Below are 14,455 nucleotides of genomic sequence, written 5' to 3' on the forward strand. Positions count from 1 at the left end.
GAGTGTCCTGAGCAGCTTAGCAACAAGGCCACCCTGTCAAGGGTGGAGCCCGAGGCCCAGGCCTCGCCCACCTCAGATGGAAATACAAGTGAGAGAAGGGGAGTAGCACTCATTCCTCCTCCCCCTGTGGGAGCATCTGCCTCTTCACGGTCCCATCCCAGCCAGGGAGCAGAGGGCAGGTCACGGGCAGGGCTGTGGACACAGTGGAATGAGGCTCTGTTGAGCCACAGCAGGAATGACCTGAATCCCAAGTTCCAGCCCCAACAACTTGGGGGACTTGCTCTGGTCCTCTGGCCTCTCACCAGCAGAGGGTGCTGGCCGGGACTCCATTCAACCTCCAGGATGTGAAGTTGAAAGGAGAGGAGCCACCAATGACAGAAACTGGAGAACTGCTGCCACTGGATGGAGAGCGGCAGCCATGAGCAGAAGGCTCAGACCCTGCCCTCATCTGGAGAAGCTCCACCACTCTCAGAGAAGAAAAAGAACACTATGGCCTCCTTGACTTGAGCCCAAAGCAACTGGCACAGCACAAACTATAGTTAGCCAGTGGAAGGGAAGAGAGAGGATGTCTTACTTCTACAGCAAAGCAACCAGCAAACCTCCGATACGGGTCAGCCCCACAGCCGGGAGGTAAGAGCTGGGTGGGGGACCTAGGTTCGCGGCTGACCATTGCCAGGGCAAAGGGTGAAGTGAGACGGTCTGATGCACACACATTCCAGAAAGAGATACCAGGTGACCACAGGAGCATTCTTTTTTTAAAAAAGAAGAAAAATGAGCAAATATATACAAAATACTGTCAATCTCTCCTGGGCCAACAGAGCAGCCATCACAATGCATCTCCTGCTTCCTGAGCTTTCCTCCCGCCATCTGCAGCATGCTTCTGGCAGAGCCCAGCATGCTGGTCTCGGGGAACACATGCCACTACTCTGTGTGGCTCCTGTTCCAGTCACCACAGCTAGGCAGTGCGCCAAGCCCCCAGACAGTCTTTCCCTGAAGACTCCATGCACTGGCAAGGAGCCAGAAGTGGAGCATCTGCCTTCCTGCCTCATCTCTCCCAGCCCCCCAGGATAATACTGTTTCCGTGGGTATCCCTTGAGGAGGGTCCCATCAGAGTTTATGAGCCAGGAGGGTGGTCAGTTTGATCTTGCCATCCATGGAGGCAGTGAGGCAGGTCCCGCAGTCCATGGCTGTGCTCCAGTCCACGGTGACCACAGGGGCTCGGTGGCCACCCAGGCTCAAGCAGCTCTCCAGAACCTTCTCATCCCCGCCCAGCTGCAAGAGGACAGGAGAGAGTAGGAAGCATCAGTAGACACCACTCACAAACACAATCACTTTATCCACCAAATCTCCTCGAGCCTGGGGGCTGCCACCCCAATCTGAGGACGTGCCCAGGTACACATGCTCACCTTTTCATAAAGTCTCAGTTTAATTTCTTAGACCAGGAAATAACTTCATTATCCTGACTACAGTTATTCCATCTTAAGTGGAAAACAAGTCCCTGATACATGCTAAAAGTCAGAGAATTTTCTCTGCCGCCTCTAACCTGCTGTGGGCCAGTGCCCCCCGCACCACCCCAGTTGTTCTCTTCCAGCATCATTTATTGCTCCTGGCATTATATCACAGACTGTATCTGCTTCTTTGTTTTACGTTTGCTTCCCCCAGGGAACGCAAGCTGCATGAGGACAGGATCGTGGTCACCTCCCACAGTGTGGCCAGCCCGCAGCACCCAGGACAGCACTGAGGCAGGCAGACTGGCCATCAGTGTACAAGCTTCATGGCTCTCCTCCAGTCCACCTGCACCAGCCATCCAGAACTCTGCACAGGAGTGAAGAGTCGGTCAAAGGTGATAAGGAAGGGGAATCCAGGAGAGAGTGAATAACGATCAAGCCACCTACACATATCATCTATGAGCAAGAGGCAGGAAGTATTTGGCCTTTGTGGAGAAACATCTTTAGAAATCATAAATTGCTTATAGATTGTAAAACTGTGATCTGAAGTTCATTATATTCCTTAAGTAATTAGATCCCATTATTGGCATTTTAAAAATTATACAGAGGAAAATCCTTGAACCAATTAATTGGTTATATATTATTGGTTATAGAGCAAGTCTGACTACAAATCATATAAAGTGGTCAGGACAAATGACAAAGGCTGTATGATTAAAAGTAAAATACATATATATACACACAAAACATACATACAACGCACACATAACACACATAAAATCACATGGAGAGCGAAGTATAGCCTACCTGAAACTCAACTTTTAAATAATAAAATAAAATTAGGCTTGTAAACAGAAAGCTTTTTATAGTATCTCCCAATAGCAATTAGAAGAAATTATGGAGCTAACTTCTAAGGAGAGAACAAGAGCCACCCAAATCATCATCTGTGGAACAGAGGAGGCTACTGAAGGTAAACCCAGAGTTCCCGGAGCCACGATCCAGGTCAACAGGCCAGAAGGCTCCTTCCTTCCCACCTCGCACTCTCCCTTTCCCCCTCACTCCACCCATGCAACCCCGCTCACCTCTGCCCCTGTGGGGCCCCAAGGCCTGCCTTCCTCCCCACCCTCCCAACTTCTCTTCCTCCTTCAAAGTCCTCACATCCAGAGACTGGCCCCCAGGGGTCTTCCCTGAGGACACAGTCCCCCAGCTTCCTTCACTCAGAACCCTTAACCATGCACCATCGCCAGTGCTGGTGCTTGTGCATCTCTTTCTAAATGTCAGCCCAGGATCACAGGATCACACTTCCCCCTCCTGTGTGCATGGCCAATACCTGCACACAAGTGCTGCTCAAAGCATGTGCTGTCCACTGCCTGCCCAGCTACGGCCGTGAGAGCACCGATAGCCCCCGAGCAGAGAACATTCCACCTTGTGACTCTTTATACCTACAGATGAAACATCACCATCAGGCAAAGAGCTACCCTGAGGCTAAGAAGTGAATTCACGTGGTACCAGAAACACGTGCTTAGGCTCCAACACAAATCTTCAGCGCGAGTCTATTTGATAATACTAGTAAAACAGAAGATATTTGTAATTTCATACAATTATATGAAAAAGCACATGAGCCAGAGAAGCTCTGACATGAGAATTCAAACAAGTATATAATCTGAGGAACAAAACATCATTGGTTTGACAAATCACACCCCCAAATTTCTGTCTCAGCCATGGATTGTAGTGTCCTTGACCCACAGGACCTCTAATAAAATAATAAATCTATATCAGATTAGAGTAACTAAAATAGACCACCTCCAAACCAACACACTTCTCCCTCTTTCTTAATGTTTCTATACAGTCATGTGCTACATAATGTTTGAGTCAACAAGGGACCATATATATGACAACAGTCCCATGAGATTAGTACCATGTAGCCTATGTGTGTAATAGGCTATACCGTCTGGGTTTGTGTTAGTACACTCTGTGATGTTCACACAATGACAAAATCGCCTAATGATGCATTTCTCAGAATGAATCCCCGCCGTTAAGTGACACATAACTGTAATAAGTATTATTCCCAAAGAACAGAGGCAGAAAAGGGACAGAATCTTGTCAAAAGATAGCTAATGGATGAGCAGAGAGGACAGGCGTGTCATTCTCTGCTCCCACTCCTGCCTGTTCTCCCGGAGCTGAGAATCACCCCCTGCCTGGCCTTAGCAAGGAGGCTCCAGGTGCTGTCCATCCTGGGTCAAAGGCTTCTGCACGGTCACGTGGGGCAGAGACAGGGATGGGGATGAAAGCCCATGCTCAGCCCAGCCCAGACCTCCAGGGAGAAACCTCCCTGCCCACCAAAATACCCTGCCAGGTACCTTGTAGATGATGCCTCCTGTGGCAGAACACGTCAGCATGTAATTTCCCTCTGAGTCAAAAGCGAAGAGTCGGCCCCGGGGGACCTGAACCTGCTTGTAGCCGCTGTAACCAGACAGCACAAAGGGACCCGTGGCATCTGCAGGGAGCCCGTACTCAGACACCTTCAGGCCGCTCTTGTGGATGTCCCACTGGATGAACTGCAACCACAAAGCACATCCAGAATGTTCTCTCAGCAGGGGCTGGCCACAGCCCACCAGGACCCAGGCCTGGGAGGAGGAGTGGGGACAGACCCCGGAGCAGAGGTGATGGGCCTACAGGCCACCAGGAAAGGTGGTAGGATGACTCCCCAGTCTGATCTCTTCCCAACACAATTTAAGCAATGTTTTTAGTGAAGAAAATCTAGAAAAAGAATCAGCAACCTCACATTAAAGTCTGAACTTTCTCTCTGGCCTGATCCCAGGAAGGGACAAAGATAGGCAACTTCCTTTGCATGGATTCCTCGTCTCTCAAGCAGGGAGAACACTTCACATGACCATTATCGTGGTTGTTGTTATTACTATTATCATCATTATTCTTAGGGTCAGAACCCAACTAGATCTTTCTGACTTAGGAACAAAGTGGAAAGGACAAAATCCTAATATATTTCCAGTTTCTCAGTAGCGCAATCAATTGAATATGAGTGATGTAGCTAAAAACTTAGCTTCACGCACTGTAGTGTATATAATCCTTCAGCTACCAGGTGGACAGGCTACCTGGCTGTGACCCTCTCTTAATTGAGAATCTTACCCAAATAAATAGGAAGTCAAGCTTTAATTTAAAAATCCTTTCCCATAGTTTTCAAATGAAAAATTTATTTCTTAATTACTGTTTTCAATGGATAACACAGGTAGATAGTATAAAATCCAAAAGGTTCAGGAGAGTATACAGGAAAAGTAAGTCTTTCTTCCACACCAGTTACCTTTCTAAGGATCCTAACGTATCTTTCCAGAAAATCTACAAGGGGGCACTTAGTTTTACCTTTTCCCCCAGCTTCCTTTTTACAATTCTTGACTCTGCTCAGGCCTATGCAGCTATCCCTGGCAAACTTGACACATCCATGCTGTGACCACCCAACAACCAAGCTCACGGCAGCACAACCTGGCCCCAAATCCGGACTCCACCACTCCATCTACAGTGGGATGAGTCACTTTGCTACAACAAGGAGGAAGGACGTGGGTACTCCTCTTTCATAAGAATGGCCAATGCACACTGAACTCATTTAAATCTTACAAAGATCCCCTCAGATTGGTCACTTTTATTATCCCTGTTTTACAGACAACAAAACAGGGTAGAGAGAGGCTCAAGGTCAGAGCTAGTAAAAGCTATGGTCAGGATTTAAACCCAGCCCATCATGCTATTCTGGTGCGCTCTGGAATCTCAGATGCCTGAGCCAGAGGGAGGGAAGTTCCTGATCCAGACCCTGCTCACCCACCTTCCCGTCCTCGCCGATGCTGTACACGGTGTTCTCGTCGTAGCTGAACTCCACGGAGTAGACCTCCCCGCAGTGGGCCCTCCAGCTCATCGCGCACTCGTGCTGCTGCATATCTGAGGCAACAGACGCCACTAAGATTCCCGCCCGGGCCCTGGGGAGGCATCTGCCCATGACAGGAGGCACCTGCCGAAGAGGCCAGGCTGCCCCTGAGCCTCACAAGCAGCTTCTTTCCCTAGGTCATAAGTAAGGTTCAGCAATCCCTGGGCAGAGCCCGTATGTCTAGGAGGACACACAAGTCCTTCCTAGGAGGCCTCTGTAACTGCCTACCAGGGCACCCTGGGGATCTGTTAAAGACACAGTCACTAGTCCCATCCCAGACTCTCCGACTCTGGGTCTCCTGGGACAGGCGCAGCATGAACATATTTAAACAGCACGCCAGATGATTCCAGTGCACACTGTTGTAATGCTTTTATGTTATAATCAACTAGCCGCATCAAGAGGACAGGACAGCATTACTCTCATGTGTCCTCTTGTCCTCTTGGATCTCACTTAGGCCTGAGGACTCAGATGGAACAGCTCAAGACAGATGGGCTGCTAAGCTCCACCCCTCCTGCGTCCACTGAAACTGACCACGTGCAAGGTGATTACAGAGGGTGTTCTGGAAACAGCAGACCCTGACCAAAGTTAATCTCTATTATGAGCATCTTGAATCGGGTTTGCCAGCCTATAGTCCAGCGGGAAAAACCCAACTCTCTTCCCTGGGCCATTTAAGGAGGGGACCAGGATTGCCATGAGCACACTTGCTTACCAAACAGCCGGATGACGCCGTCAGCCGCCCCTGTGACCAGCAAGTTCCCATTGTGATTGAAGGCTGTGCAGTTGATAGCAATGGGCTCTGGATCCAGGGAGAACTGGAGCTAGCAAAAAACATAAAAATAAAAAATAAATGCAAAAATGTAATGGAATAATAAACCAAAATTCAAGATAGTTCTCTCTGATAGGCGGAAGGAGACCCAAATTGGGGAGGGGCACAGAGGGGATAAAAACTATTGGTAATCTTTCACTTTTAAACTGTCGTGGTATATAGGTGCTCATTTTATGGTTTTTCTTCTCATTATACCATATACCTATAATTTCAATCTTCTTTTGTAAGTATTCCATATTTAATCAAAAATTTTAAAATAACAAGTAAACAGAAATTACAAATCATGGTAAGTGCCTTGAGGAAAACAGAAAGATTAAGAAAGACCTAATAAAACTGGGTTGTATACAGGAAAGCTTCTAAGAGATGCGGGAGGACAGATGTCTGCCAGACAGAGTGGGCTAAGAACCCTCTGGAGAGGGGACAGCATGCAGGAAGGGCCTGCGGTGCAGGACGAGAAGGGGAGGAAGTACCAGGAGGCTGGAGTGTGGGGAGGAGTGGACCATGCAGGGCCTGAGGGAATGCGGATGAGAAACCTGGCAGAGCAGGAAGAATGACGTGCTGCACTGTCTGCCTACCCCTGGTGGGGGGTGGGGTGGGGAGCATAGGGTGTGGTGGCCACAGTAGGAGGTCCTGCAGCTGTCCGCTGAGGGGCGCTAGAGAGCAGGTCTAGGGTGTGTCCCTGGAAGTGCACAGATGTGGTCAGACTGGAAACACATCTTGGGGGTGGAACTGACAACGTTTGCTCATGGATTGATTGTTCAGGGTGAGGGAGAAGGACGGGCCCAGAAAGGCACAGTTTCTCAGTGGGACGCATTTGCCAAGATGAGGAAAACTAGCGGAGGAACAGGCACAGTGGGGTGCGGGGGTCAAGAATTTGGATGTGGCCCTGATGGGCTAGAGACACCTGTGAGACTTCCGGATGGGAATTTACACCATTTCTAGCTACCGGCAGATGCAGTGAGGGGCAAACCGAACACTCAGAACACAGCCCACCTGTAAGACAGGGACCCTTCAAGTGTCCAGCAACATCAGGAAACAATCTGTTCAACTTAAGGCCACACCACTTCTGAGCACCAAAACTAACTTTAATAAGAAACATCACTGCCTTTTAAAGAAGTGACTTTAAACATCATTTAATCTCCCTAGGCCTTCGGGTCACAGCTGCAAGCATCTACTGTTCTGGGCGGGAACAGGTGCTCAGCTCCTGAGGAAGGTGGGCCACGTGGCCCCATGAGCAAGCTTTCACACGGCTGTCACTTCTCAAGAATACGCATGTGTCCTCACTACTTCTAGCTGCTGCTATAATTTTTAAGCAATTCTAAGTTAACAGGGAGTCAGAAGGAGACTCCAGTTGTCTCCTAAAAAATCAACCATTTGAACGCACGATATTAAGTGAAAGAAGCCAATCTGAAAAGGCTGTGTGATTCCAACTAGATGATATTCTGGAAGAAGCAAGACTATGGAGACAGTACAAAGATCCGCAGCTGCCAGGGGTAGGCAGGAGGAGGGATGAAGAGGTGAAGCACAGAGGATTATTAGGGCAGTGAAAATTCGCTGTATGATATTATCATGGGGGATACGTGTCATTACACATTTGTCCAAACCCACAGAATGTTCAAAGCAAGAGTGAACCCTAATGTAAACTGCGGACTTTGGGTCACTATGACAAGTCAGTGCAGATGCATCAAGTGTAACAAACGTATCACACTCCGGTGGGTTGTGCACAGTGGGGGAGGCTGTGCACATGAAGGCGCAGGGCCTACCCGGGAAATCTCTGTGCTTTCCTCTCAGTTTTGCTGTGAACTTAAAACTGCTCAAAAATAAATGAAGTCTTTACAGATAAACAAAAATTAAATTAAAATTTTTTTAAAGAGCCACAAGGGCCCTCTAATAGGCTGTGTGTGACTTCTCAGTTTGTGGCACAATTGTGAATGACTTAAGTTGCTAGCAATCTGCCCAAACGGGGTATTACTCCTTTTCAACACTTCAACTCTCAAATTTCCTGACAAATCAAAACCTGAGGAGACCAAAGCAAAGAGAGTGAAAAGACTCAGAAGTAGAGTCTGGGAGGGTGACAGCCCCAGGGAGACCCCAGGGGCAGGGCCCGTACCTGCTGCTTCATGGTTTTCGTGTCCCACAGCAGCAGCTTGCCAGGAACCTGGTTAGTGCCCTTGCTGCCGATGTCTGGGACCAAGAAGTCCCCCTGAGAAGTGAGGCTCGGAGCCGCAGCCGAACAGACGAAAGAGGCCCCACTGGGGCTGCACGCGAGAGATAGGATTCTGCAACACACATGGGGCTGGTCAGCACTGCGCCGGCCACAGAGGAAAGATGAGCTATGCCTCTGAGGCTGGGCCCTGCTACAGGAGACGGGGTAAGAGGCTCAGCAAAGGACCAGGCCCACAGGGCACAGTGAGTGGGGGGCGGCCAACAGCTCACCTGGGCATATCATCGTGGATAGTGATTTCACAGAGATTCTTCTTGGCTTCCGTGTCATAAAGGCGCACTGTCCCCACGCCACTGCCCAGCAAGAGCTGGAATGAGAAAGGGTGGGAGGTGTGAAGAAAAGCCCAGGGTCAGGCTGGTCAGGCAGGACCACTGTGGGCCAGGCCCCCTCCTGTGAGGGACCAGTCTGGGCAGGCTGCAGGGGTGAGGCCCTGGCACTTCTCCAGGTAGATCAGTGAAATCTGGCTAAAAAGGACCTCCTTGAAATCTAATAAAGACATGAGAGCTGATCTTGAACACAAGCAGAATCACAAAAGGAATCTGGATGGCAGAGAGGCATCAGCTCAGATGTGCAGTAGTGGGAATGTTCTAGCTGACTAAAGAAGACCCTCTGCTCTGCCCTCCTTTTCTTTCCGTTTGAAATCCCAGCTGTTCCAGACCTTCCCTCTCGCTCCTGACCTCCCCACCACCTCCCTAGGTCCCGGCCCTGGTGCTCCCCGGGCCTGGGTCACTGCCCCGTGTGCGTGTTCTGGAAACAGCTCCAGCTTGGGCCTGTGGAGGCCTCTAGAAAAAGCAGAAGCAGCTCTCCTTGCCTTCAGGAATTTGTGATTTAATGGTGAAAAGCTTCAAAGGTAATAACGAGTACCGCCAGAAGAAAGCACCAGAGGCAGGTCTGGGGGTGTTCCCAGGAGCGTCACCCACGTTATGACCTCGGCATTCACTGGGCAAATCACACTGGTGTGGGGAAGCTCCTGCAGATAATTCCTGCAGCTGTCAGAAATTATGAAAAAACAAGGTTTTCACTTGGGGGGCCAGTTATGATCCCCTCAAAATGAACACAACGAAAGAAAAAAACTATAAATCAACTTTGCCTGCTTAACTACAGATCCTATCGCAAATATTAAAGTCCAGAAGGAGGAAGACTCTCCTAACACGACTGCGTTAGACCTGTAACGAGACAGGACACCACCCACAGCTGAAGCTGCTTCCCTCGGGGCTGGCACAGCGAGAGGTCTCAGCAGCAGGTGGGAGCCGCTGAGAATGTTTGTGGTGAGTTGTTAGAAACGTGGACAGACGACAGGAGCTAATGGGGGAGAACAGGAAGGTAGCGGGTCCCTCCCAGGGCAGACAGAGAGGGGACCAGACCACCACAGGTAGGAAGATGGCCTGTGCCGTCTGACCGGAGAGCTTTCTCCAGGCCCCACCGCAGTCTAATTTCAATTCTTGTGAGTCCAGTACCCTCCCTGTCGCCCCCAGACAGAAGCCTGCTGGGACAGTCTTGGATGTGTGGTCCCCAAACTCCCAATGAGAGAGAGAAGGGAGGCAGCCTGACTTGGCTGCTTCAACTCAGCCTGTAGTGCCAGAGCCGACGGTGGAGAGCCCTGGGGAATTCGTCACTTAGACCACAGAGCGAGCACGAGGCAAGACGTTACTCACCAGCCTGTCCCGCTTGGTGGCCCACTCTAGAGAGAGCAGCGGCGACTTGGAGATGGAGGACGCTTTGGTCTGCATGATGGGATTGAAGGACCACACCTTGATGACCCCGTCTACGTCTAAGCTGGCGACCCTCCTCCCCGAGCAGTCCACTCTAAGGCCAAAGAAAGAGGGAAGCTGGTAGCATCCTTGCCTCAGTCGGCCACCTCCTCAGCTAACGTCCAGGTGATGGCTGTTCTGAATCGCCAATTGCCTACACACCAAGGATGGGCATGGACGATTTCCAGAAATATTCACTCACTCATTTGTCCAAGAACTACCTATGAAGCAGCCACTGTCTGCCGAGCCCTGTGGGTAACCCTGGGGACAGGACAGTGGGCAAGATGCCCCCGGCCCCGCGCTCAGCACTCGCAGGCTCTGGAGACTGAGAGCCTCCAGCCTCACAGCTCCGGAGCCCATCAGGGCTGTCAAAGCAAGGAACCCACTGACCCTCTGTCCACCCCAGGAGGGTCTGTTCATGAAAGGCCAGGTTTTTACCATGTAAAATATTTACCATGTCAAATATTTACCTGAAAGTACCCACATAAAGCAAATTAAAGTTGAGTGAGTCTGAGAGGGTTAAAATAAGAGGTCACTTGTTCCTAAAGCTCAGACTCCCATGGTTAGAAAGGATGGAGAGGTTAACCAGGCCAACAGCAGCTCTGAGCAGGACCCCCGATGACAGCTGCCGTGCCCTCCTCTGACTGTTCAGGGGTGACCACGGTCCTTCTGGGACCATCCCACCATCTGTACCTCTGTTCTCCCCCATACTCCTGCCTGTCACACCTTCACAGGCACAGCCCGAAAAGACCAGCCCCTACCCCGGTCAGTGTACTCCCTGGTGGGCTCGCCCTGGCTGGAACCCACCTGCAGTGCATGATGGAGGAGTGGTGCTCTCCGTACTCCTCCTGGCCCAGCACAATGAATGGCTGCTCGGGGCGGACCCCTCCGCCATCAGGGCCTGCTGTGGAGGCCCGTGTCAGCGTCTCTGCCGCCTCCACGTGGAGCTCTGGGCAGGGTTCACCCTCTGGGCCACTGGCTTCAGGCTTCTTCTCTGCACACTGTGCCAAACAAAGTGGGACAAGTCACTGTGACAGGTCTGCGTTGGGCCCAGTCATTCGCCTCCTCCAGGGACACACGATGGGATATCCAGAATGCCTGGCCGCAGTGCTCTGAGGGAGGTCTCAGTGGTCTCAGAGCCTAGAGGAGAGCTCTGAACTGCTAGAGCAGCGCCCACTCACCCCCGGAGAGGCAGGGGCCTGCTTCGCCAATGGCCCCTTTCTAGAGACCCTGCACCTCACATATGCCCTGCTAAGGGAGGAGGGGTCACCGGCGCCCCTCCCTGTCAGGGCTGATGGGGCTCAGGATACACAGTGCCTACACAGGCCAATTACAACAGAAGCCACTTAGTGAGTGCCTACTGTGTGTCCCATGCCGTGTGAGTATGAGTGATTCTCTCACTTAATCCTCCCCAAAACCATCTGAGATCCCCTCATTAATGCCATTGTACAACCGTGGAAACTAAGACGGAAAGCTGCAGAAGGTCAGTAACCTGCCCAAGGTCACGAGCTGCAAGGGGTAGGATGTGGATGTGAAGCCGGGTCAATCAGAGGTAAGCCCGGCCCTCACGAGTACTCCACCATGCCAACCAGCACCTCCTCCTGGGAGGGGGTGACTGAGAGGCTGAGGCCACGGGCCAGGCATAAACATGGCCACCCAAGGACAGCAGCGGAGCAGAGCAAGGCCAGACGCCAGAGGGCACCCCTCATACCCTGCCGCCCCGGGGTCCGCAGCTGCCCTCGTCTCCGCCTCCTGGTGCACTAAGTGGTGGCTGCCACATCACTATCTGCTCACCCAGACATAACCCAGACCGGTGCATCAGCCAACCTCCGCGACCCTGTGGCTCCTGATGCTCCTCCGGGTCACAGGAAGAGCAGTTCTATGGTAAAAAAATAACAGAGCACAGAGACCTCGGAGCTCAGAAAGGAGCCTTATGGGAGGGGCTGAGCTCAGGTGCATCTTTAATCCTGCAGGGCCTGCCAGAACAGAAGGATCTGAGATGGGAGCGTCAGGGTCTATTACCATCAAACCAGAACCACTACAGGGCTGGGCAGGGGCAGAAATGCCTTTAAAATAGGCAAGTAGCCCCAATTAGGAGATAAATGGTCAACAAGGTGGCACAGACAAGAGACACAGGCAGTAAATCCCTTGGGCTTATTGTCTTCAATCCAGAGCATCTGATACAATGGAGGCAGCTTATCCTACCAGGAAGAGCAGACCCTGAGCCATGTTCAGCAGCAAGGGGAGGCTCAGGGGCAGCATGGCAAGGGCCTGGGTCGCCGTACGACATTGTGTGGGCACATGGCCTTCAGGGCCGCCACTTTAGCAGATGGGCCTCAGGCGGTGCAGGAAGACAGGCTCCTGTGATCAAGCAAGTCTTGGGGATTCTGGGTTAAACCAAGGGAAACAGGTCTTTCTCTGCCGAGGCTGAGAGCGTGCGGCATGCTGCTATTAATATGCACAGTTAACTTCGGGGGAGGACGCTGTATGCAAGGGGTCCCAAACCAATTCAATCACAGAACTCATCTTGTGGGAACATTTTCAGTTGGCATCTTATGGCCCCTACTTAGGGAAATGCTATTTTGGGAAAAGGGACCACAGAGGAGCCATGCAAAATATGAGGAAAACAGCCAAAGCGCAGGCAATTAGACCCAGTTAGGCAAAACCACACTCTACACAGCAGCAGAAAACAAGAGAGAGGAGAGCAGGTCCTGCGCGCTCCCCCATTTCCCACAGCCCTCCATAGTAGCCATATGCTGTCCCTGCGGCAGGCATGAGAGGCCAAACCATACCTGCAGAGTCAGAGAGAGCAGCTCCTTCCTCTCCTTGCCGTGATCCTGCAGGCGCCGCTGCCGGTGCTGCGACCAGCTGGACTCCCCGGTGGCCAGCCCACTGAAGAGGCTCTTCCCGTCCTTGGGCCCACACGCCGGCTCCTTCCCCTTAGCGGTCTAGAGGGAGAGACAGTAGGCTGGGAAGTCTCTTCCCATTTGTGCCCAGGCCATGACACCGGGCCAGGAGGGAGCAGGAGCCCGGGGGTAGCGTCTCCACCCACAGCTCCTGGGTAAGGGTCCCCTGGCTGTGCTGAGCAGGGAGTTAAAACGTTACCATCTCAACTGGTGGGCAAGGGCAAGAGCGAAATACGAGCAGTCTGGACCCCTCCTCTCCTCTCTCTAGTTCCTATCACAAGAGGACAGATCACCAGCACCCTTCAGCCTGCCACAGCTGTCACCTGGAGGTAGATAGACATCTATCTCCTTCATCTGATCGGAACAATTCCCTTTAGTTACGGGGCAGGAGAACAGCACTTACTAAGTGATGAGCATGAGGCAGGTCAGGCCCTACGCTTGGTGTTAGAAACATTATCAACTGTATGTTTGGGCAATACAAAGAAATATATATTTATGCAACATACAATCTAGAGGGAAAAAGGAACACAAGACCCTCTCTTGTTTTGGGCCGAGTGTATGACTAAGCCAGCTGATGTAACAAATATTGAGGTATTTGGAAATGATCACTAGGCAACCAGAAATTCTTAACAGAAATTATTGAAAATTCAAGGACCTTTGAGCAAGACAAACTAGACAGGAAAGAAACTGGCATCTTCTGGCTCCTTTTCCTAACAAGAGTGATAAGGTCAACCAAGGTTATAGCAAATGTATTCAATAACCCCCACTCTGCCCCCATGGAGAGAAGATTCTTAATCTAGAGGCTTCTTAACAGGAGCTGTCACCTAAGCACCTTTCCAGATTCTCTGGCTGGCCTTTTTCCAACCTTATTCCACAAACTGTGATGGTCAACATTGCCTCCCCTACCCTTCGTTTTATAGTCTTAGCAAAGGGATATGATGCAAACAGCCACTGAAGTTTGGGACCAACCTCCTCACAAGCAGTCTCTACACAAGACCTTAGTCAAGAGAATAAACTCACCACAGTCTGCTTGTTGCTTTCTCGTTCTTTTACTTGTTATTTTTTTGTTAACACTAAACAACTCAAAATGATTAACATAGATTCCTTGGGACCTTGGAGCCATGTAAACAGTTAAGAAAGAAAATTTTAAAGGACGATCAGTTTACCTGGAGCCTAACTATGGCTGACCTACAGGATATTTGTTATTTTTGTTTTTCTGACCAAGGCAACCTCCAGTGGTATCTACTTATGCTTGTAACAGATGTTTCTTCTAGAGAGGGTATTTCATTCTCTGAATTCTGGCTTATTTTGGGAGAAGTAGGGTTCTTGGTCAAGCCAAAAGAAATAACCTAAGAAGAAAACCAACAACAAC

General features: G+C 50.7%; 1 protein-coding gene across 1 annotated transcript; it reads right to left on the minus strand.

Annotated features, from left to right (window-relative positions):
* Positions 1–726: 726 nt before the first annotated feature.
* On the minus strand, positions 727–14,455 carry LOC139083074 (WD repeat-containing protein 91). Its single transcript, XM_070617778.1, has 9 exons — positions 12,970–14,455; positions 10,985–11,178; positions 10,082–10,232; positions 8,639–8,733; positions 8,313–8,481; positions 6,086–6,194; positions 5,278–5,390; positions 3,806–4,003; positions 727–1,272 (listed from the first exon to the last, which is right to left on the minus strand). The coding sequence occupies exons 2-9, from the start codon at positions 10,993–10,995 to the stop codon at positions 1,108–1,110; spliced, it is 1,011 nt and encodes a 336-aa protein (XP_070473879.1). The 5' UTR covers positions 10,996–11,178; positions 12,970–14,455; the 3' UTR covers positions 727–1,107.

The sequence above is a fragment of the Equus przewalskii genome, chromosome 4, assembly GCF_037783145.1.
Source record: "Equus przewalskii isolate Varuska chromosome 4, EquPr2, whole genome shotgun sequence".
In the NCBI taxonomy this organism is placed as follows: domain Eukaryota; kingdom Metazoa; phylum Chordata; class Mammalia; order Perissodactyla; family Equidae; genus Equus; species Equus przewalskii.